Here is a 23794-nt window from a genome sequence, read left to right on the forward strand (position 1 = left end):
CATTTTGGCAAAGGCGCGACTGAACCCACTGCATTTTGGCAAAATATATCTATATGCACTGCAGTAACTTATGCACCCACTGACTGTCCACTGAAATGTCCCCTCCCCAGTGGTCATGTTGTCATGCACTAGTCACATACCTTTACGAGGGGTTACAACTTACAAGATAGGTGTTGGGCCGCCGCGCATGCCGCATTCAAATGCTAATAAGGTGGCTTTTGTTCGAAAAAACAAAACTCGTTTTTTTTCCACCGCTGGGGGGGGGGGGGGGGGGGAGGCTGCTTGAACCCCCTGCCGTTATAAGAACTTTCCGCCACTGGTCTAGTCTAGAGAGACTGTGTGCCAAGTTGCGTGATGTTAGAACAAAATCTGTAGGTGTAGTCCAAAAAAGTGTTTTGCACAAAGCGGCCTCCTGGTGGCGCTATCAGGCCAATGTGAAAACCTTGCGGTTTTTGCACAGTATGCTGCACACACACACATACACACACACACACACACACACACACACACACACACACACACACACACACACACACACACACTCACACTCACACTCACACTCACACTCACACACACACGGACTGAGTGCAAAACATACTTTCTCCCCAAGCCTTCGGCCTGGTGGAGACAATCAATGAGTGGCTTACAATTTTGTTGGCTATATCGCCAACAAAAGACTATATTGCACTGTAATTAAATAACATGGTGATCCAATTAATGCAGTTGTATGTGACTATGATCTAAAGCCAAGGCACAGTTATGACAAGAGATATGGATCAGTCAGACTAAGTTATTTTCATACCCTTTATCTTGCACTTTCTAGTTGTGTAAGATGATTCATTTTGGAGAGGAACGCTGTGTTGTGGCTGTGTGTTTATCTGTCACTTCACTTCCACTGTCTTTGTCTGATATGCCCAAATATCATGGAGACTGAATGAATGAAGACAAGTAATGTAGCCTACTGAAGTCATAGAGGCCTGCTGTAGCCTATATACATTTGACAACAGTCAGACTAGGCTACTAAAGCCTATGCTACTTGTCAAAGTTGATAAAAACAACTTCAATGTTTAATTATGTCCATCACCAACAAGTATCAACATGCATTGACCCATGCGGCGGAAGACACGTCGCACGTGTCCTAGTGTCCACTGTCCATGCATGCGATGGGATGCACGCAGTGCAACCTGCTGCTGTCACTGTGATATCATCAATCTCAGTCAAGAATCAAGATGGCAGGAGAACCAACCCTTCGGCGAGTGGAAAGAGTACAGTTTGGCATCATCGACCCAGACGAAGTTGTACGTTTTCATTGTTTACTAATTTATTATGAGATATTATATTCATACAGTAGGCTATATGTGTTACGGTAGCTAAACATGTATTGCAAATATACATTAAGTTAGCTTTTAGATGAGCTACCAATTGTTGATGGAGCTTTCAGAAGCTTTGAATTTATGTACAAAAGTTGCTAGGAAAAGATAGTTTGTTAAGTAAGTGAGGTGTTTATGGGCATTAAAAAAAAGGTAAACGGATTAGCATTCATTGACCTTTCAGTTATTGCGTTTACTGTTTACGCAGTTTTGAGTCGAACATGTGCCAATTAAGTTTACATACTTAAATGTTTATTGATCCCCGAATGGAAATTCTGGTGTTACTTTATACTGGTGTGTGTCAGTGTCACCCATTGTTTTTAATTTTCCACTCGTTTCCCTTCGCATTTCATTTATTTTTGCAGACATACTGGTTGCACGATTGTTAGATTCCAATGTTTTGTTTGTTTTTGAGGGCATAGCTTGACTTTGATTGATTGATTGATTGATTTATTAATAGTTTGCAGAATTGCAGTACATTTCAAGTACAACTCAATACAAAAACTGTTAACTGTAGGTGGATAAAGCGTTACACTTGTTTACAATAGGGCCCACCATTTTCAATTCATCAAAACATTAAGAGACTATGAATATACACAAAAGTCAAAACAGGAAATCATCATAGAGGAGGGGAAAATAAATACAGTGAGGGGGGAAAGGGATGGGGGATTCAGATCTTACAGGGACCAGTTTCGAATCGCAGCCATCCGTAGGTGCCCTTTGAGAGCAGTTTTGAAAGAGTCAAGGGATTTGCATGTCTTAATGACTGTTGGTAGGGCGTTCCACATTTTGGTGGCATAGGAGCGAAAGCCGAATCTGGGTTGCACATGGTTTGTTGAACTCCCTCTGGTGTTGACGTCCATGTATATGTGCCTGTAGCTTGTTATCTATATTACATACATTATGGAAACTCTTTCTCCAGAGACGGATGTCCGTTGCAGAAATCAAACATGCTGAAACCACACACAACGGTCAAGTGAAACTTGGTGGCCTTATGGACCCGAGGCAAGGGGTCACTGAAGAATGTGGAAGGTGTCAAACATGTTCAGGTAGTGCATCATATTAGCATTTATATAAATAATTGTATTGATCATGTACCAGTTCTACTTGGTGTCAAATCAATCCCAGTGTACACTTTTAAAAAGGGGGTCTTCTTCCTTCTCTCAGGTAACATGACAGATTGTCCAGGCCATTTTGGCCATATAGAGCTGGCAAAACCAGTATTCCACATGGGATTTATAGCAAAAATCGTGAAGGTTCTCCAATGTGTCTGCTTCAATTGCTCCAAGTTGTTAGTGGATTCGGTTAGTACTGTACAACCAATTTATTTCCTCATTTTGCGGAAAGAAAACTGTTATTTGAACTCATGCATTTGAATTGGCTTTTCACGTCTAGAATAATCCCAAGATGAAAAACATCCTGTCTGAAATGAAAGGGCAGCCCAAAAAGCGACTGATGTCTTTGCATAAATTGTGTAAAGACAAAAATATCTGTGAAGGAGACGAGAGGATGGACATCGTATTTGAAAAGCAACAGGTACAGTACAATTAACCAATCAACCATGTTTTTATTTATTGATATATTAACAATATCACACCTGTGTGAAGTGAGGGGCGCTCTTATCATCGTACGTACCATCATCATCACCATGCATCGCCGACTTCTTACTGACACAGTCTGACAGTTGAGAGTTGAAAGTCCCCTGTATACAATATGTCAATGTTTGTGTTTACACTATGACTATAAAATTGTCCATTCATTGTCAATGGGAATGTAATGTTTGTGCAGGACAAAAATGGCACTGTCTGTCAAGGGTTTCACTGCTCAGATTTGTACAGCAGCCTATGGAGACAGGAGAGGTTCTCTCCAGTCTTCAGTTTCTACTGCATATATTTTTCTTCCACTCACAGGGCCATGGTGGCTGTGGGCACTACCAGCCCCGCATCTGGCGCTCAGGTCTAAAGCTCTACGCCGAGTGGAGGCATCCCAATGACGACGGCCGGCAGGAGAAGAAGACCCTGTGGAGTCCTGAGCGCGTGCGCGAGATCTTCAGACGCATCTCCGACAAGGAGAGCATCTTCCTGGGCATGGACCCCAAGTTTGCCCGGCCAGAGTGGATGATTGCCACCGTTTTGCCCGTGCCTCCGTTGGCCGTCAGGCCTGCTGTACGCGGCATGCACGGCTTTTCCCGCCACCAGGTATTGGCATTATATTGTCCTTGATTATAATGCTGTATTAGGACATTTGAGATGAGTGGATGGGCTCTGACATTACCCTAAAGGCTCATTCATAGTCTGGATTTTCGGTGGTGAGGTGACCACCGGAGCTGAAATAACGTTGAGCGGTGGTGAATAAAAACAGAGAGAAGGGCTGGGGCGGTGGTTTGCTCTTCACCGCGGCTCGTGACGTCATGTTGTAGTTCGGTGGTCACCTCACCACCGAAAATCCAGACTATGAATGAGCCTTAATTCGGATGTATCGTCTGAATGAATGAATTCTCAGATAAATAGATCTGCCAGACTGATCTGCCACACCATATCCGTTTTTGCGCAGTAGGCTGCTGCTTTCCCTGAAGTAAATGCTAGAGTGTACAAATGAACCCTTACGTTCCATCTGTTCTGGCAACATGGGTTAGTAGGAGGACTAAACGATTTCACTGTATGAACCTGTGTGTCTATGGATGTTTGGCAAACAGAACATTAATTAACAAGACCGATTCTGTTGTCGGGGAAAGTATCAATTAAGTTACGTTGTTGAGATGTTATGCTGTTGTACCTCGTATAAAGTATGTATTAAGTACATTTTTTATCGTCCAAATCCGTCCTACCCCGTGGATATATAGCCACAATCCACACATCTCTAATGGACAATTATTTCAATCCACTGCTGAGTCACACTGAATTGCCATATTGTGTTGCAGTTGATGGTCGAATGGCATTAACAACAATAACGATTAATGCTTTCTATTACGAAGGATGACTTGACTCACAAACTGGCTGACATCGTCAACATTAACAACCGGCTGAGACGACACGAGCAGAGCGGTTTCCCACCTCACATTATCGATGAAGATCTCCAGCTCCTTCAGTACCACGTCACCACGATGGTGGACAATGAGCGGCCAGGCCTGCCCAGGGTATGCAATAGTTCTGTCATTTCTGACGTCAATATCGGTAGAGGGCGCAAATCCACGGGTTCATGTACTTCTTATTTGCATTGTAATCCTGATAGGGGGATTTTAGATCGCCTCATATAAGAACTGTGTTTGAATGACAACTCATGAGTGACTGACTGTCGCAAAGGATGCAGAGACAACTCCCTGGCAATAACGCCGAGACAGCTTGTTTATTTTTGGACCACAATGCTTATATGAAACGATTTAGAGAAATTACTTCCATGAACCAGGGGAATTCACCCCTGGTTTGGAATTGACAGCTTAATGTGATTTAAAACATAGACGTATCTTCAGTAGCTTTCTTATTGTTTCCTACAGTTATTCATTGGCGTTTGGTCACAAATGTTTTGACATAATGCTATTATGCTAATGATTTGGCTTCTTCTCTTCTCAGTCATTGCACAAGTCTGGCCGCCCTGTCAAATCCCTCAAACAGCGTCTAGTGGGTAAGGAGGGCCGTGTCCGTAGTAACCTGATGGGGAAGCGAGTGGACTTCTCTGCCCGAACGGTCATCACCCCTGACCCCAACCTGGAAATTGACCAAGTGGGAGTTCCTCGATCCATCGCAGCCACCCTGACCTTCCCAGAAATTGTCACAGCATCAAATATTCACAGGTACAATTCGGAATAGGGGTTATTTTATTCATAATGTTCAGAGTCAGACTAATTGACAACAAGAAAGAATTGCATCTCCAATTGTACTCAAATACCTAGAGATGCAGCAACGTTGACAATTTTAGTCTGATTTATACTTTGTCATACGGCGATGTTGTGCTGTGATAACAACAGTTGAGCTTCTCAGAGTAGCTGCCAGATTGAAAGAATAGTAATTGGTATTAGAATTGGTACATTCCAAACAATACCCGTGCATTGGAGGTCCAGTCAACAGATTATTTGTATATTTTATTTCAAGGACCCCCATTTATTAGGCCACAGACCCCAATAACTCCATAGACCCTTACAGATCTGTAAGGGTCCATTTCACTCCTAACAATGAATCATTTAGCTGGGGGCCTCCTGGAACCCCCTCAAGGACCCCTGAGGTCCCTGGACGCCATTCTTGAGATCCTCTTGTGTATAGTATACTAATACTAATAAAAAACATTCTCATGACCTTTCAAGGTTACAAGAGTTGGTAAAAAGAGGCAACCGCCATTACCCAGGAGCCAGATTTCTTATCCGTGGTAATGGTGCCAGAATCGATCTGCGTTTTCACCCCAGAACAAGTGACCTTCTTCTAGAGTTTGGCGATAAAGTAAGATTGTCCGGATGATTCTAATATCTTAATGTACTGTACATTACGTTTTTTTGTTGTTGTTTTCATCAAGTAAACTCACTATTCCTTTTCTCCTGTTATAGGTGGAAAGACACATGCATGATGATGATGTTGTCGTCTTCAACCGACAACCCTCTCTTCATAAAATGTCCATGATGGGCCACAGAGTTCGGGTCATTGCCTGGTCCACCTTCCGACTTAACCTCAGGTGCCAAATTAATTCATATTTGTATTGGACTGTTGCACACAATTTCACAATTCAGGCATTTAGCAGATGCTCTTATTCAGACAGAGCAACTTAAGATCAGAGTAAATGGCATGAACCCTAGTCAACAAATATATAAACCTAGCATCTGTCTATAAACAAGAAATTGTTATGATATTGTGTGTAACAGTCTGATGAAATCAGTCTGAAAACTTGAATTAGTTTAGACAGTTTTTGGTTTTGACTAGTCATTGGTTAGACCAGTCATTAGTCCTACAACTACAACCTATCTCAAACCCTCACCCTAAACCTAACCTCCCACGGGGCAGCACACCTAAACCTAACCTTAACCCATGTCTAACCAATGACTAGTCGAAACTAAGTATGCACCCCCTGTCATACAGTATGTTGTCAGAAAGCTCATCATTCATTGCACTGTTTCTCAACGTCGGGCTCTGGGAGGACTTATGCGTCTGTAACTCTTGTGAGTGTACAAATGGAACCAAACTGACCCTTACCATAAATAAACCTTGAGAATAGCTTTAGAGAATTTAGAATAGCTCTAACAGACGCATGTTTGTCTCTCTTCCTGCAGTGTGACCACCCCATACAATGCTGACTTTGACGGTGACGAGATGAATCTCCACCTGCCCCAGTCCCTGGAGACCAAGGCAGAGGTCCAGGAGCTCGCCATGGTGCCACGCATGATCCTCACGCCTCAGTCCAACCGACCCGTCATGGGAATTGTGCAGGACACACTCACGGCGGTGTACAAATTCACTCAAAGGGATGTTTTCTTAGAGCAGGTAAGGTATGCGTTGAAGTAAATTGTAAGTTGCTATCTAGAACTTTCACTTGAATTATCTTAAACCAATCTGTATTGTGGAATATCTAAATACACTATAATTACCAGATCTACAGTGGTTGGACTATTCCATTGAGAAATGCAGACCTTGGTGTCAGACAATATCTCCCCAGACCAAAATGTGGTCTCATGCAGGAGACCTGGGTTAGAATTCTGTTTTGGGTTAGAATTCTGTTAAAATGTTTTGGCGAGAATAAGTACGATTGATTTTCTTAATCCAGTTCCCAATTGAATTCTCACATGCACACTGCTCGCCATGTTTGTCCCCAACCCCAGGGTGACGTGATGAACCTGCTCATGCACCTCTCCACGTGGGATGGGAAGATGCCCAACCCGGCCATCCTCAAACCCCGTCTCATGTGGACCGGCAAACAGATCTTCGGCCTCATCATTCCCGGGCGCCTCAATGCCTTCCGGACACACAGCACCCATCCCGACGATGAGGACAGAGGGCCTTATAAACACATCTCCCCAGGGGACACCAGGGTACGACTAAACTTGACATGTCAAGACTAAACTTGACTAGGTTGTTTATAGACAAATACTAACATTTAATTGAAAGTCGGTTGCCATGTAGCTGAGCCACTGTACCCCTACTACCATCACCCCCCTGAGGGTGCCCACCACCAAAGACTAATCGGTTCAAACTATCCTTTGTCCCGGCTACTATTCAGCTGCTGAACAGCAGATAGCACTTTATTCTTGCCTTTTTGCACATATTGCCCACTAATGCGCTTTTGTGTGTATTGTTTTTACTATTATCTGGCTGCAAACCAATTTCCCCGCAAGGGACAATAAAGCTAACCTTGAACCTTGAATCCCTTTCTCTCTTCACTTTCCTTCTGTATACAGTTTCTTTATAAAATAATCTTGAAACATGCTCTTTATTACCATAGCTGTAATGCGTTTTGACTGTATTCATTCACCCAGGTCAGAGTAGAGAACGGTGAGCTGATCATGGGCATCATGTGTAAGAGGTCTCTGGGAACATCGCATGGCTCTCTGGTCCACCTCTGCTTCCTGCAGATGGGCCACAACATCACCAGACTCTTATACAACAACATTCAGACCGTCCTCAACAACTGGCTGCTCATTGAAGGTAAGGAGCCACTAGAATCAAATAACACTTATTATTATTACTGCTCTACCTTTGGGACTAGTACGAAGCACCAGAGTGTTTTTACAAGAGTACTGTATGATGTTGATTTGCAAGTGAAAATGGAGGGAGGGGCTGTGCTGATGAATAGCACAGTACTGTGCACTATAGTTTATTTTCATATAATATGTGAATGTTGCATATTGTTTTTTATACTTCAAAAAGTATAAAACGTGTTTTGTTTTATACTTTTTTAAATATATAACTGTAATCTTATAATTGAAGTCAAATCTTACCCAAAGTTGGAGTCATACACCTTGTATAGACGAGTGACGTTGACACACCCTTCCCGTGTGGATCCTGAGGTCCACATAAATTGTCTTTTAATGCTTTTTAGGTCTTAGGCAATGAGCAATTTCAAAGAATCCAAAAATAGAACGATCATCTATTTATAAATGTATATTAACGGTATACACAATATTTTAAACCATACTGTTATGCAATTCCACTATACATACGTTGCAAATGACGAATGCATTGCCCTCCCACTCGCGTGGCGACTTGAAATGTCGCCACACTTTAGACAGGATTTTATTGATTGCTAGCAGTGTGGCGGCATTCAGTCACAAAGCCAGTCATTCAGCTCACTAAGCCAGTCAAAGAATCGACGTGGAAAACAAGTTGAACTTTGTTACGTTAGTTATTCATGTATACCAAAACATTTAGCTTATTATTACACGTCAAATTCACAGTCATGGATCGATGTTAATGTTTATGGCCCTTCTGTTGCATTTTTGTCTAGGTCATTCCATCGGCATTGCTGACTGCATTGCAGATACAAAGACATACAGTGACATCCAGGAGACACTCAAGAATGCCAAACGGGATGTGAGAGATGTAAGCACATTGTCTGCATCGCTAACGCTTTTAACCACTTAATACTATATACACCCTACTGTATATACTTAGTTCAGGGGTGGGAAACTTTAACGATGGAGAGGGCCACTATATTTCCACACTCACTCCCAGAGGGCCACATTGCATATTACTGTCATATTAGTTGCCCAGTGTCATCCAGGGCTCTATAGCGGTGCCCTGTAGGCGGTCATGGCTGCGGTGTCAAGCTGAGCTTAATTTGACACCACAGCTATGATTGCTTACAGGGATTGCTCTGTGGATTCGTCTATACTTTGCCCCATCCCTTTTCCCACCCTCTATACCAAATCTTCATCGGAAGTAGCCCATCTACAAACTAGAAAATAGACCAAACTGAATTATTTACAAATATGTCTGTATGACATTTTGTGTGTGTGTGTGTGTGTGTGTGTGTGCACGTGCGGCGTGGCGTGGCATGGCATGGCGTGTGTGTGTGTGTGTGTGTGTCGCCCCAGGTCATCTGGAAGGCCCACAACAACGAGCTGGAGCCGACCCCAGGTAACACCTTGAGACAGACCTGCGAGAGCCAGGTCAACCGCATCCTCAACGATGCCCGCGACAAGACCGGATCCTCTGCCCAGAAGTCACTGTCTGAATACAACAACTTTAAGATCATGGTGGTGGCCGGGTCCAAGGGATCCAACATCAACATATCACAGGTGTCTTGTCCTTGTCTGTAGTGTCTGTAGGTTTTTTTTTCTTTCTTTTGATAAAAAATATAAATCCTATTATATTTAGCTGACTCATGAGTTTTACGAGTTACAGTATATTTATATATAAATATCGATTTTGTGTTTGTTTTTACTCCCTTTTTCCCCGTTTATTATTGTCATTGTTTTAGCTGTCCCTGTGTATGGCCACCTACAGTATGTGCATTGGTGATTTACATTTGTTTGTCTTGTTAGAAAATATTGAAAACAATATATATATTTTTAAAAAAAAGACAAGAGGCGGTCGGGGCTCAGGTTAAAAGCCATAGAAAATGCCAAGGTTACACGTTCTCATTCACACATGGAAAATGCTTTTGACTTTGTGACTTGGCTATCTTTTTATGAATTTACTTTTGTTCTAATACATCATCTATTCCTAAACATTATTTTGTGGTTGCTTTTATATGAATACTCACACCCCATTCACACCACTCAACGTAAAGCGTTCTCCATCCCCTAATAAATGCTCCCCTTCTCCATGACTCCTTCTAGGTTATTGGAGTGGTAGGGCAGCAGAATGTGGAAGGGAAGCGCATCCCCTTTGGCTTCAAGCGCCGCACACTGCCCCACTTTCTGAAGGACGACTATGGCCCCGAGAGCAGAGGGTTTGTAGAGAACTCCTACCTGTCCGGCCTGACGCCCACCGAGTTGTTTTTCCACGCGATGGGAGGCAGAGAGGGCCTAATCGATACGGCTATTAAGACTGCTGAAACTGGTATGTGTTAGTAGTTGGTACCCCTCCAGTATTCAGGATTGGTTGATTGATTGATTGATTGATTTAATACTTTATTGACAGTTTGTAGAAAAGGGCACAGGAAAGTACAGTTCAATTAAATACAAGGTCTGCTATTACCCAAGAAAGCACTACTAGGCTTGTTAACATTGGGGTCCTTCATATTCAGCTCATCTGAACATTTAATGGCCTCCTTCAATGAGGAAATGAGCTGAGCGTAGATCCACTAGTTTCATCGTAGGGACTTTTTTTAACCATCCCTTCCCCCGCCAGGATACATCCAGCGGCGTCTGATGAAATCCCTGGAATCGCTGATGGTGAAGTATGACAGCACGGTCCGTAACTCGGCTAACGAGATGATCCAGCTGCGCTATGGCGAGGACGGCCTGGCCGGAGAGGCCCTGGAGGTCCAGAACATGGCCACGCTCAAGCCCTCAAACCAGGCGTTCGAAAAGAAGTGAGACAAGCACCAAAGTGCAGCTACATGTATCTCATACATTTTAACATAAAGTTGTATTTTTGTTATTTAACCACAGCCCTATTTTATACTATATTTGATACCCTATTATTATGAATTATGAATTATTATGAATTATTATTATTAATTCATTTTTTTGAAAGATTGCGCCTATATCTTAAAAGTACCAAAAATACTACTTGTAACAAATGTAAAAAAAACCAAGATACGTTTTGCTGCCCTTATAAATAGTGTCAATGTTTTGGATCGGTTGACCAGCTTTTCTCAGCGACTCCTCTGTATGTGTGCACTATGCCTCTACTGTATGGCCTCCTGCTCACACACGTCTTGTTAACTGCAGTTGACTGTAGCTCAAGTCAGTGGCATAACTAACTAGCGTTTGTGTAATCCGTCTAGGTTTAAGTTTGACTACACCAATGAAGGCGTCCTGAGGCGCATCCTGCAGGATCATGTGCTCAAAGATGTGTTGACAAACGCTCATGTGCACAGCACTTTAGATGAGGAATTCATCCAGATGAAGGAGGACAGAGAGAGCCTCAGAAAAACCTTCCCTACTGGGGACAGCAAGGTGTGTGTGTGTGTGTGTGTGTGTGTGTGTGTGTGTGTGTGTGTGTGTGTGTGTGTGTGTGTGTGCGCGCGCGCGCGCATGCATGCTATTTGCAGGGTCAAAGTTGCTGGGCCAGTGGTTACAATTACAATATTGGTGTGACTTTGGTAAGGTGTCAACCCTTGCTAACAGTTGTGTGCAATGCTCACCCTGGCCTCTAGGTGGTGCTGCCATGCAACCTTGACAGACTGATCTGGAACGGCCAGAAGATCTTCAGAATCAACACTCACTCCACTACAGATCTCCATCCTGTTCAAGTAGTCAAAGGTATGCCTCAGAAAGAAAATCGGGAGAAGGATAATTTTATGTAGGTGACAATGTTTCGACCCAGCGGCTTGTTCATTGTTAAACTTGCCCCTATCTGTATATATAACACGTCTCATTTGTTGTTATACTCATACCTGACGAAGACCCATAGGGGGTCGAAACGTTGTCATCCTTATACCTAAATAAAATTCCTGTGGGAGCTACAGCGGCCAATTACATATAATTCTGGGGCTCCTTGACATGAAAATGTTTGAGAACGACTGACATAGAAACATAGTTTTTTCATAAAACTGTCAGGATGTAGAAGACATTTGTAGAATCGAATTAGGTCAGTATAGCAATCAAACCCAACTATGAACTGGGCAACTACTATGAACTATAGGTGTCGAGGAGCTGAGTCAGAAGCTGGTGATCGTGAACGGCGATGAGCCGCTGTGCAGAGAGGCGCAGCGGAATGCCACTCTGCTCTTCAACATCCACCTGCGCTCCACCCTATGCTCCAAACGCATGACGGAGGAGTTCCGCCTCTCCACCGAGGCCTTCCAGTGGCTGTTAGGAGAGATAGAAGACAAGTTTAACCTGTCCATCGTAAGTTTGGCATATCCCCTGGATTTTGTATACTGTAGTGTGCATGTAAGCATGCCCGAATTTGTAGCAGAGCTTCAGAACATTATACAGTGCACTATGGGGGAAATGATCAAGTTGTAGTAAGAATTGCTGAATTACTGGACAGTCTTCTAGATCTAAACCTGTAAAAAACAGGTGTGTGGGAATCAATTGGCATAATGACTAAATTCTAAAAAGAAAAAAGAAAGAAAGAAAGCTAAATGACCTATTTAACAGTATTTAAAGCTGCTATAAGCAATAATATGTCAACATTTTAATGACCTTTTTTTATTTCTTATTATTCAGACAGCCAGCAATGGGTCTCTGTAACACATCTAGGGGCCGTAATCTGCATTCAAAGATGTTCCTAGAAGCTTTGTCATTGGTCGAAAAAAACCCGGTCGCAATGACTAACCAATCAGGAAGCAGACAGGAAAATCGACCAATGACAAAGCGTCTAGGAAAATCTTTGAATGCAGATTGCGGCCCCTAGATGTGTCACAGAGACTACATTTTTTTGGGAGCGTTTTACCCATTGCTGGCTGTCTGAATACCAAAAATGTGACATATTATTGCTGATAGCAGCTTTAACTGTAGCTAATAAGATGCTCGTCATTCTCTAGGTCCACCCAGGTGAGATGGTGGGGGCCCTGGCCGCCCAGTCTCTGGGAGAGCCCGCCACCCAGATGACCCTGAACACCTTCCACTATGCCGGCGTGTCCGCCAAGAACGTCACGCTGGGCGTGCCGCGTCTCAAGGAGCTGATCAACGTGTCCAAGAGGCCCAAGACGCCGTCGCTGACAGTCTTCCTGCTGGGCCGGGCGGCGCGTGACGCCGAGAGGGCCAAGGACGTCCTGTGTCGTCTGGAGCACACCACCCTTCGCATGGTTAGGACGGGAGGAGAGGGGGGTGGAATACATGGAATTGAACTTTAGACCTGCCTAGGCTACCTAAACTATCTAGTCTTTGCCAACTAAAAATAAACTAAAACATCATTGCTCAGACTCTTCAACAAAGATGGCAAAAACAAACATTCTTTGTTCTGTACTTATACATACAATTGTATAGTACAAAACACTGAAGTCCTTAAACCAGAAACGTATAACGCTAACCCTAAACCCTAAGGTAAGTGGGGAACATAGAACCTGGGGAACATAGGGATGACCCCCGGTCACTCACACTCGTTCACTCCAGCATGGCAAATGATGGTGAAATTGGTGACCTGCCGAAATATGTGACCATCTTGTGGACTTCACACAATTTACAATGGAGGTCTTTAAATATGTGGCCTGAATACCGCTAGTTTGAACTCTGATTAATGAACAAACTGCAACGATTTGCATTCGGACACATCATTATGTGATGTCAACACGATTGTCACATATTTCAGCAGGTCACCAATTTCACCGCAGCACCGCCATGCTAGAGTGTGAGTGAGCGAGTGGCCGAGATTTTGGGAATTTGGCTATAGACTTCATTCCAATTGGAAAAGGTTGAAGATCTCCTCCTATAGCAGACAGTCCATCCCCCTTTCAGAACGACGAGTGGCCCAGGAAATGAATCGCAATGCATTTTGCCCATAGGCTTTTCTTAAAGTATTTATTTAAAGACGGTTACGCCGCGGACAAAGCCAACTCGGATCGTGACAAATCATGACAATGAACACAATATTTTGGGCCGATCAAATCATTAGAAAGAAGAAAATAAAGGCAGGAGACAACACTATTTGTTTTGTTTTTCTTATAAATTATTTGATCGGCCCAAAACATTGTGTTCATTGTCATGATTTGTCACGATCCGAGTTGGCTTTGTCTGCGGCGTAACCGTCTTTAAATAAATACTTTAAGAAAAGCCTATGGGCAAAATGCATTGCGATTCATTTCCTGTCGTTCTGAAAGGGGGAGGGACTGCGAGGCTCTATAGCGTCTATGTTGTAAATGTAGCCACACTATAGTCAGTCTACAATCCTTGCCATTTGTCTTTTTGACAATCCACAACAGACTAGTCTGGCTATATCGGTCATAATTATGGCAGCTAAATCAATGGACTTTTAATGTTGGTTTACTCCCATCACAACTAATCAGCCAAACTAAAGAACACGACTATATTTACATATGATGTTGACCCAAACCCAAACTCCCTCTTGTCTTTTAGGTAACGGCCAGCACTGCTATCTACTATGACCCCAGCCCCCAGAACACTGTGGTGATGGAGGACCAGGAGTGGGTGAGCGTCTACAACAACATACCCGACTTCGACGTGACGCACGTCTCTCCCTGGCTGCTGCGCATCGAGCTGGACCGCAAACAGATGACCGACCGCAAGATCACCATGGAGCAGATCGCTGTGAAGATCAATGACAGTGAGTGGGCTTTTATAGACTAGGTTATTCAATACTTCACCCATTTTGGGCGGGAACCCCTTTTGGTGTTTTAAGCATTATGTTACGCTTTAGCTGTTGAAAAATAGCAGATCTACAAGCTCATAGTGCCGCGGCTCAGAGTGCCTACAAGCTTGTAGGTCTGCTATTTTTTTTAAATCGTGGAAATGTGGCGTAAATCTTTGAATATATATTCTTTCAGAGAACTCAAATCTTTACTTCTGGAGGGGTCCCTGGAACAACATATTTTCAGATGGGGGTCGGTGACCTATTACATATAAATCCTTGACATGAAATATTGAGCACCATGATTAAGAAACATAGGTATTTCAGAAAACTGTCATGTTTTAGAAGACATTTTTTAAATTTCGAAGTCAGGCCTAAATGGGTAACCCCCCACACATACACACACGCACACGCACACACACACACACACACACACACACACACACACACACACAGTAATACCATGTGTCATGTTCATCCCTCCAGCATTCTCGGACGATATTAACTGTATCTTCAGCGACGACAACGCTGAGAAGCTGGTCCTGCGGCTCCGCATCGTGAACCACAACGGGGACAAGTTCGAGGAGGAGGTGAGAAACAAGCAGCCATGTTTAAATCATACTCACTGCAACACTAACATTCCTCTTGTTTAGTTTTTCCATGGTCATTGTGACATCTGACCCATTGTCTTTGTCCAGGAGGAGTTGTTTGCGGACAAGATCCCCGATAACGTTTTCCTGAGAATGATCGAAGACCTCTTGAAGTACATGACACTGCAGGGCATCGAGCAGATCAAAAAGGTACGCACATGACCACACAAACAGCATTAACCACTTTAAACCAGTGGTTTTCAACCCTTTCCATATCAAGGCCCATTATGTATTCAGCATTTGAGCCACAGACGCATTGTGAGCTTGTAGATCGGCTATCTTCAAAAGATTTTGATACATTTTGAAAACGTACAGTATTAGAGAGATGACTTCCGCACACCCGGTTTAATTTTACAGCAGGTGCGTATAGGTCCTGGCAGAGCAGCAAACGTTTGGAGAAGGAGGAGAGACCCGCACAGGCGCACACCGCCACTTGCTGGTTGAAGAGTTTTATTTTAGATAAGAGTCATAGCAACGTTTCGGCCTTTCTGCCTTCTTCAGGCATAGTTTGAGAATAGGCTGACAATCATTAAATATACAACAGTAGGTTTAGGCAACGAATCAAATTGCATTATAGTAATCATTCATCAGATAGCAGCTGTGACTTACGATGCAGTACTTCTGTAGAACATTCCTAGTATATTATATTATACACTTGAAAACTTGAACATTCTGCTTAAAGACTATACTTTCTACTTTTGGTACTTTTATGTACATTTTTATTCCAATACTTTTGTATTCCGCACTTTTCCTTGTAACCACTTCAAGGTGTACATGAGCAGCAAGAAGAAGACCTTCCTCACGCATGAGGGAGAGTTCAAGGCTCTGCAGCAGTGGACGCTAGAGACGGAGGGAGGAGGGCTCCTGAGGGTCCTCTGCGAAAAGGACGTGGACGCTCGCAGTACCACCTCCAATGACATTGTGGAGATCTTCACGGTATTTTCATTTCATTTCATTTCAAGCTTCATTTAGTTCTCGGAAAACACACCGAGGCGGTCCAAAGGGCTGGGGAGTCCTTGGACCCTCTTTTCCAGCGGTGCCGAGATTATACAACACAAAACACAACGATAATATAATAAAAGTAAATGAATAAAAGAAAATTCCATCACATCAGTTATCAACGTCAATGAAAACAGGTACAATTTAGATCAGATTAACCAAAGTTCATATAATTATGACTGAAAACGACCTAGGGAAACAAGATAGATATACTTATGTGAAGGCTGTAAGGTGTTCCAAGTATTCGAGGCACAACACTTGAAAGCACACTTTCCAAACTCAGTGGAAGCATGCAGGATCTCAAGCATCAAATAGGCCTGAGAGCGCGTCTTCCACTGCAAAAGAGAATTTAAATAAGAGGGTGAACTCCCAATCAATATAAATTAAATAAAAAAATCACACCCGTGTGAAGTGAGGGAAAGGCATACAGTACATCTCTTTCATGCCAATCATAAGCCAAAGTCAGCCATTCTCTTATTATCATACAACATTACAACAGCCATGGGCGTAAGAGGTTTTCCGTCCTCACTTTTGTCTTCAAAGTTTGTGTTTACACAAACCCGGAAAGCTGCAGGCCATAGGAGAAATCTGAATGATAATCTGAGTCCAAAGCTTTAAGTGTGGTAGCTGATGCATTTCTGTATATAATGTGTCGTATTGGTATGCCACAAGCAAAAGTAGATGTCCTCCTATACATTTGTTTCTTAAATACAATTGCAGATGCTCATATTGTGCTGCATGAACTGTTTAAATGACATTGAGGGGGAAGAATGTCTCAGGAAAGCACGACTGAAGACCCCCCCCTGCTCTCCTCCATGCAGGTGCTGGGTGTCGAGGCTGCGCGCAAGGCTCTGGAGCGCGAGTTGCACCATGTCATTTCATTCGACGGTTCCTACGTCAACTACCGCCACCTGGCCCTGCTCTGTGACGCCATGACAAGTCAAGGATATCTGATGCCCATCTCACGTCATGGCATCAATAGGCAAAACGTGGGAGCTCTCTCGAAGTGCACCTTTGAGGAGATGGTGAGAAAAGAGCGTATTATGCAGATTGACCTTATATTAGACTTATCTCAGTGCGAGGTGTCTAATACATTATTCCATTAACCCATTTTGGGCGGGACGCCGGGAACCCCTTTTGGTGTTTTAAGCATTATTTTATACTTTAGCTATTGAAAAACAGTGAAAATGTGGTGCAAATCTTTGAATATATATTTCAGAGAAAACATTTTTAACTAAAATGTGGCTTCTGGGGGGTCCCTGGAACTACATATTTTGAGATGGGGGTCCATGGCCCAATAGAGATAATTCTGGGGGTCCTTGACATGAAAAAGGTTGAGCACCACCGACATAGAAACATGGATTTTTTGTTTTGTTTTGTTTAACACTGATACTTAACCTTTGATACTAGTTGATGTATGTCACAGGGACTTACCCCAATCCAACCCTTGATGCTGAGTGCCAAGCAGGGAGGCACTGGGTCCCATTAATTCAGAATCTTTGACCCAGACAGGGATCGAACCCCAACCTTCCAGTCTCAGGGCAGACACTCTAACCGCAAGGCCACTGAACTGGTCATTTGTAACTAGATGCTATACATGCTTGCTACATTTTAAATGGTATTATTATTATTCCAGGTGAATGTGGTGATGGAAGCAGCGTACCACAGTGAGAGCGACCCCCTGAAGGGTGTGTCTGAGAACATCATGCTTGGTCAGCTGGCTCCGGTCGGGACGGGTTGCTTCGACCTGCTGCTAGATGCGGAGAAGTGTAAATATGCCAAGGCGGTCCCCACAGACACCTGTGACTTAAACATGGCCAGACGTAAGTTGGAGGGAAAAAGCAATGACTCTGGATAAGAGACCGTTACATGTTAGCCTGACACTCTTTTGTTTCACTTAATTTTTTTTCTAATGGGCGTGACTAGCGATTCAGGGCTGGGGCCAGGCTAGTTACATGTGTCAGTCAGTGTCATATCAGTAGTGTGTTGGTGGAAGAGTGTCAGACTGTACTTCGTTTCACACAAAAGTTGCTAAAATAGCTGACTTTAAGATTGGCTAATCTTAAAAAAAACAAATAAGTTAAAGTGGTTAAGTATAGGTTTAATAAATATTGAATCAATAAATTGGAACAGAGGTTCTTTTTTTTCATTTTCTGAAAAGTGTCTCGTGCTCAAAAAACGTTACTCAACAGAATTTTAAATTGACGTTTGACATGTAGCCTATTTGTTGTTGCACTCATGATATTTTACAAAGTGAATGCAGTCGGTGGAGCATTGATATTGGCTTTGTCCATCCTGCTTGCAGCCTCTGGAATGTTCTTTTTCTCGACACCCACCCCCAAGGCCATGGGGCTATCCCCTGGCATGACTCCCTGGATAGCGGGAGCGACCTCAGCAGCATACAGTGAAAGGTTCTCTACTGCTGGTGAGTTGCAGGCCTTGGACTCACATGGCTCAGCTGCATAGTGCATACTACTGACTCATTCTTTTTCATCTCCAGGAACCGGCATGACTCCTGGAGCAGCAGGCTTTTCACCTTTTGGAGTGAGCTCTCCGGGCTTCTCTCCGGGATGGTTCTCTACAGCTGGGTCTCCTATGGCAACCAGCCCATATACCCCCTCTCCAGGTTAGACAAGGCACTATGAAAATACCTTTTGTTACATGGTTAACCGTGGATGTACAGAGGATGTGCAATGATGTGATGGGCATTGTTTTCATCCACGTTGGATGGCAAAAGCCTTATGGATACAATGTCAAATTTGATAACAGGAGATGGGACCTCTACTCTGGGAATCCCCCCATCCCGCAAAAAGAGTACTACTACTACCGGTATTCTGTAATGTAGGGCTTTCGAAGAATTTTGAACATTTGTACATTTACTAAATCACATGATGTGTTATAATGGGAGTGTGATTCAGGGGAGTCGATTCATGGGAGTCGATTCATGATAACATTTGTACACATTTGTACGATAACATTAATGCTTGACTTGACGCTTTGCCTGTATGGCACCCAGTACTAGTAATGTTGATCAGTCCAATTAACCACCTAAAACGTAATTTGGTCTGGCGTCATCTGCACATCCTGATCCTCTATAGAAATGTTATACTTATCTTCAGTTATGCCATGAATGCAACAGCAGAATTTAGTTTTGTTCTAACATTTTGTTGTACTTTGTGTGACTTCAGATGGAGCCATATCCCCGAACCACTGCACAACCTTCTACAGTGGCTACAACATCACGCACAGCCCTGGTTACTCCCCAACCTGCCCGCATTACAGCCCCACCTCTCCCTCTTATTCCCCCGCCTCCCCGGGTTACTCCCCTACCTCTCCCTCCTATTCCCCCCCCTCCCCGAGTTACACCCCTAAATCTCCCTCCTATTCCCCCGCCTCCCCGGGTTACTCCCCCACCTCTCCCTCCTATAATTCCCCCACCTCCCCGGGTTACTCTCCCTCCTATAATTCCCCCACCTCCCCGAGTTACTGCCCCACCTCCCCTTCGTACTTGGCCACCAGCTCCCCCTCTGCAGGTTCCTCTGACTCCTCCTGCAGCCCAGGTTACACCCCCCAGTCGACCACCTTTGTGCCCAGCTCACCCTCCTGCTCTCCTGCCTCTCCCTCCAACAGCCCAAACTCCTCTCACAAGTATTTGTCATTGTCGCCCAAGTACATGCCCACCTCTCCGACGTACTCGTACACGTCTCCCAAGTACAGCCCCTGTTCACCCACTTCCTCCCCCACGTCCCCTGTCTACTCTCCCACCTCATCCTCCTATTCCCCCACCTCACCCACCTCACCCACTTACTCCCCCTCGTCCCCTGTCTACTCTCCCACCTCACCCTCATACTCCCCCACGTCCCCTGTCTACTCCCCATCCTCACCCAGCTACTCCCCCACCTCACCCTCATACTCCCCTACCTCTCCCTCCTACTCCCCCACCTCACCCTCATACTCCCCCACCTCACCCTCATACTCCCCCACTTCACCCAGCTACTCCCCCACCTCACCCTCATACTCCCCCACCTCACCCTCATACTCCCCCACCTCACCCTCATACTCCCCCACTTCACCCAGCTACTCCCCCACTTCACCCAGCTACTCCCCCACCTCACCCTCATACTCCCCCACCTCACCCAGCTACTCCCCCACCTCACCCTCATACTCCCCCACTTCACCCAGCTACTCCCCCACCTCACCCTCATACTCCCCCACCTCACCCAGCTACTCCCCCACCTCACCGTCCTACTCCCCCACCTCACCCACCTACTCCCCAACAACCTCACCCAAATACTCACCCACTTCCCCCACATACTCTAGTGACGGATCCATCTCCCCTGGCCACAGCGCCACCCTCCCTCATGGCCACATCCTCGACACTAGCCCAGCCATCAGCCCGTCACCCAAATACTCCCCCACTTCCCCCACATACTCTAGTGACGGATCCATCTCCCCCGGCCAAGGCCCTACCCTCCCTGGCCACAGCCCCGACGACAGCGACGAGGATAACAACTGAGCTGCTATGAAGACGACCGGCAGCTGTACCCCCCAACGTACAGCTTTAATTCCCCACTTCCCCTCTTATTTACGTACCTACCCATACCCACCTACTCTCCAAACGTGCACCTATTCCCCCCCACCTCACCCATGTACTTGCCCTCTAGTCCTCAAGGCTCCATTTTCAGCCCCACCTCCCCTGCAGGCTACATCCTGACGACACGGGGAGCAGTCTCTTCATTTGGACTCGTTATTCAATTGATTTCCTTTTCACGTTTCAATGTCAACCTACACCTGTTTATTTTTCATAGATAATTATTTCCACGTAGGGCACCTACAGTATACTGAGTCCACGCTGTTTATGACAATAATACAGTCTTGCGAGAATGAATAAGGCTGTCGTGGTTTTGAAATGGTCAAGCCATGACTGTACCACAGACTCTTTTTCTGTCATATAAAGGAAAGCAGCACAGTATGTACAGTATGTGCACGGTTCCTCACAGCCTCTCTTTCACACCCTGAATCAGCAGGTCCCTTCGGTAAACGAGGTGGGAGTGATTCTTGGTTTTGCATATTCCCGTATAAGTTAGTTTTCATACAATTATCAGAGTCTGGCACGCAAGACTATGCCTACAGTCACACACCCAGATCTTTCTTGAAGAGTTCAGACAATCATTTTGCAGGTTTTCTGGTTTCATGTGATGTTCTGTTCTGAAATGATAGGCCTACACGTTTCATTAAACTGTGTTATAACGATGGCACACTGTCAATCATTATTTAATGATGGGAGGTAAGACACAATAACTTGAATAATATTAATAATAATAATAACTTGAAGGACCACTTCCCCACTTTTCAACCTATCTTCATATAATTGGTCCAAACTAATGCTCGTGATAAAATGATATGATGAATGATAAAACAGAGTCATGGTGTAGTAGAAGCTGATGATCAGACAGACTCTCAGCACAAAGGCCCAATCCCAATCCACTCCCTTGCTGACTCAATGAGCCCTCACTGACTTAGCTGCGCGTTCATGTGAAGTCTGCGAGGGCTTGAGGGATGTCCCATTTGAAATCGGTAAGTCAGTGAGGGCTCAGCCCCGCCCCTTTATGTGCCCTTTGCCAAAGTCAGCATGGATGCTGACTTTGGAAAAGAAATTACCCACAGTTCATAGCGTTACCAGGGGAATGAGGGTGATCCTCCGGACGTCAATCATTTAAGTATGCAAATTAGTTATGTATCGCGGTTAGAATGTCAACAAACACAATAGTGCTTTCTCACTGTTCTCAAAGGGAGACGGAATGGAAGGATTTAATAACAATAATAATAATAAGGGAAACATGATGAGAAATGAGCAAAGTAAAAGAATATGGAAATGCAATATTATTATATATGAATATTACAACCCCTATCACACAGGAAAGTGTATTTATGAAACTAATAATAAAACGATCAGCTTAAATACTAAAATTGACATGATAGACATGTATAAATAGGCCAAGCATGTAGGCACTGGCTGTGAATAAGGACAGTTTTTTATAAAGTGATGCAAAGTGTCATGAATGGCGGACTCATCTTCAAAGTGCTGTCCCATTTCTTTCACAACAATTTGGAGCCCTTGCAGCCTCTCACCCTCAAGCACTTACAGCTGAAGTCACTAAAGTCAATGAGGGTTCTATATATAAGGGGCACGGTGGCACAGTTGGTAGTGCTGTCGCCTCACAGCTAGAAGGTCCTGGGTTCGATTCCTGCTCGGGACGCTGTGGGTGCTGGCGGCGTGTTTCCTCCTCCGCGTCATCAGTGCCCATACCCGAAGGCGGGGTTGGTGAAAGGGCCCTTCTGTGTGGAGTTTGCATGTTCTCCCCGTGTCCCCCAGGGCAGTGACACTCAACCTCAGGCCCGCGGGCCACATCAGGCCCGCGGGACCATTATGACTGGCCCACCAATGAAAATCTAAAAAAAAATCTGGAAAATTAAATCTGAATGAAGTTATCTTTAATTACATTTTTATAAGTAATACTATTAGAGTTGTACTATTACTCGAACGAAAATAAAAGCTTGGGGGGGGGGGGGGGGGGGGATGCAATGCAAATGAAAGACATATACTGTGTATCCCTATTCCCTGACATAATTTTATAGCTAAACGGACAGAATTATTTGAATGATGAAACCCAGCTGCCATTAATAGTTGGAAATGGAAATGGAAATTGCGGAAATTGTAATTGCGGAAATGGTGGAAATGGAAATTGCGGAAATGCGGAAATGGAAATTGCGGAAATGGTAATTGCGGAAATTGCGGAAATGGTGGAAATGGAAATTGCGGAAATGGAAATTGCGGAAATTGTGGAAATGGAAATTGCGGAAATGGTAATTGCGGAAATTGCGGAAATTGCTCTTCACTTATAGCTATCTATTTTCAGGTAGATTGTTTTATTTTACTCAGTCAGCCATATCACTACTCATTTTTTTTCATGAAAAAGGTCATATCTGGGTAATCTATTTTCAGGCAAATTGTGTTTATTGTATTTTATTTTACTCAGCCATAACAATTTATTTTCTGTTAACCAACTTGCTGGCTGGCAGGCAGGCAGACAGCTACTCATGGAGAATTGGACAGGCAGGCAGTCAGACAGCTACTCATAGACAGGCAGACAGACAGCTACTCATGGAGAATTGGACAGGCAGGCAGACAGCTACTCATGGACAATTGGACAGGCAGGAAGGCAGACAGCTACTCATAGACAGACAGACAGCTACTCATGGACAATTGGACAGGCAGGAAGGCAGACAGCTACTCATAGACAGACAGACAGCTACTCATAGACAATTGGGCAGGCAGGCAGACAGCTACTCATAGACAGACAGACAGCTACTCATGGACAATTGGACAGGCAGGAAGGCAGACAGCTATACTCATAGACAGGCAGACAGACAG

The 23794-nt window shown here is 44.2% G+C and overlaps 1 protein-coding gene across 1 annotated transcript; it reads left to right on the forward strand.

Moving 5' to 3' along the window:
• Window positions 1-1229: 1229 nt before the first annotated feature.
• LOC308335231 (DNA-directed RNA polymerase II subunit RPB1-like) lies at window positions 1230-20875 on the forward strand (the record flags this gene model as incomplete). The annotated part of the gene is made up of 28 exons (XM_080792243.1): window positions 1230-1298; window positions 2293-2419; window positions 2538-2674; window positions 2766-2906; window positions 3212-3568; window positions 4345-4506; window positions 4940-5160; window positions 5668-5800; window positions 5905-6029; window positions 6622-6832; window positions 7168-7377; window positions 7822-7990; window positions 8790-8884; window positions 9379-9582; window positions 10126-10348; window positions 10640-10823; window positions 11241-11412; window positions 11613-11718; window positions 12101-12306; window positions 12948-13211; window positions 14479-14686; window positions 15197-15300; window positions 15409-15510; window positions 16129-16296; window positions 17181-17384; window positions 17996-18182; window positions 18860-18985; window positions 19548-20875. The coding sequence occupies 28 exons, from the start codon at window positions 1230-1232 to the stop codon at window positions 20873-20875; spliced, it is 5943 nt and encodes a 1980-aa protein (XP_080648369.1).
• Between the last annotated feature and the right edge of the window lie 2919 nt (window positions 20876-23794).

This window comes from Protomyctophum bolini (assembly GCF_963924005.1).
Source record: "Protomyctophum bolini genome assembly, chromosome: 20".
Lineage (NCBI taxonomy): Eukaryota > Metazoa > Chordata > Actinopteri > Myctophiformes > Myctophidae > Protomyctophum > Protomyctophum bolini.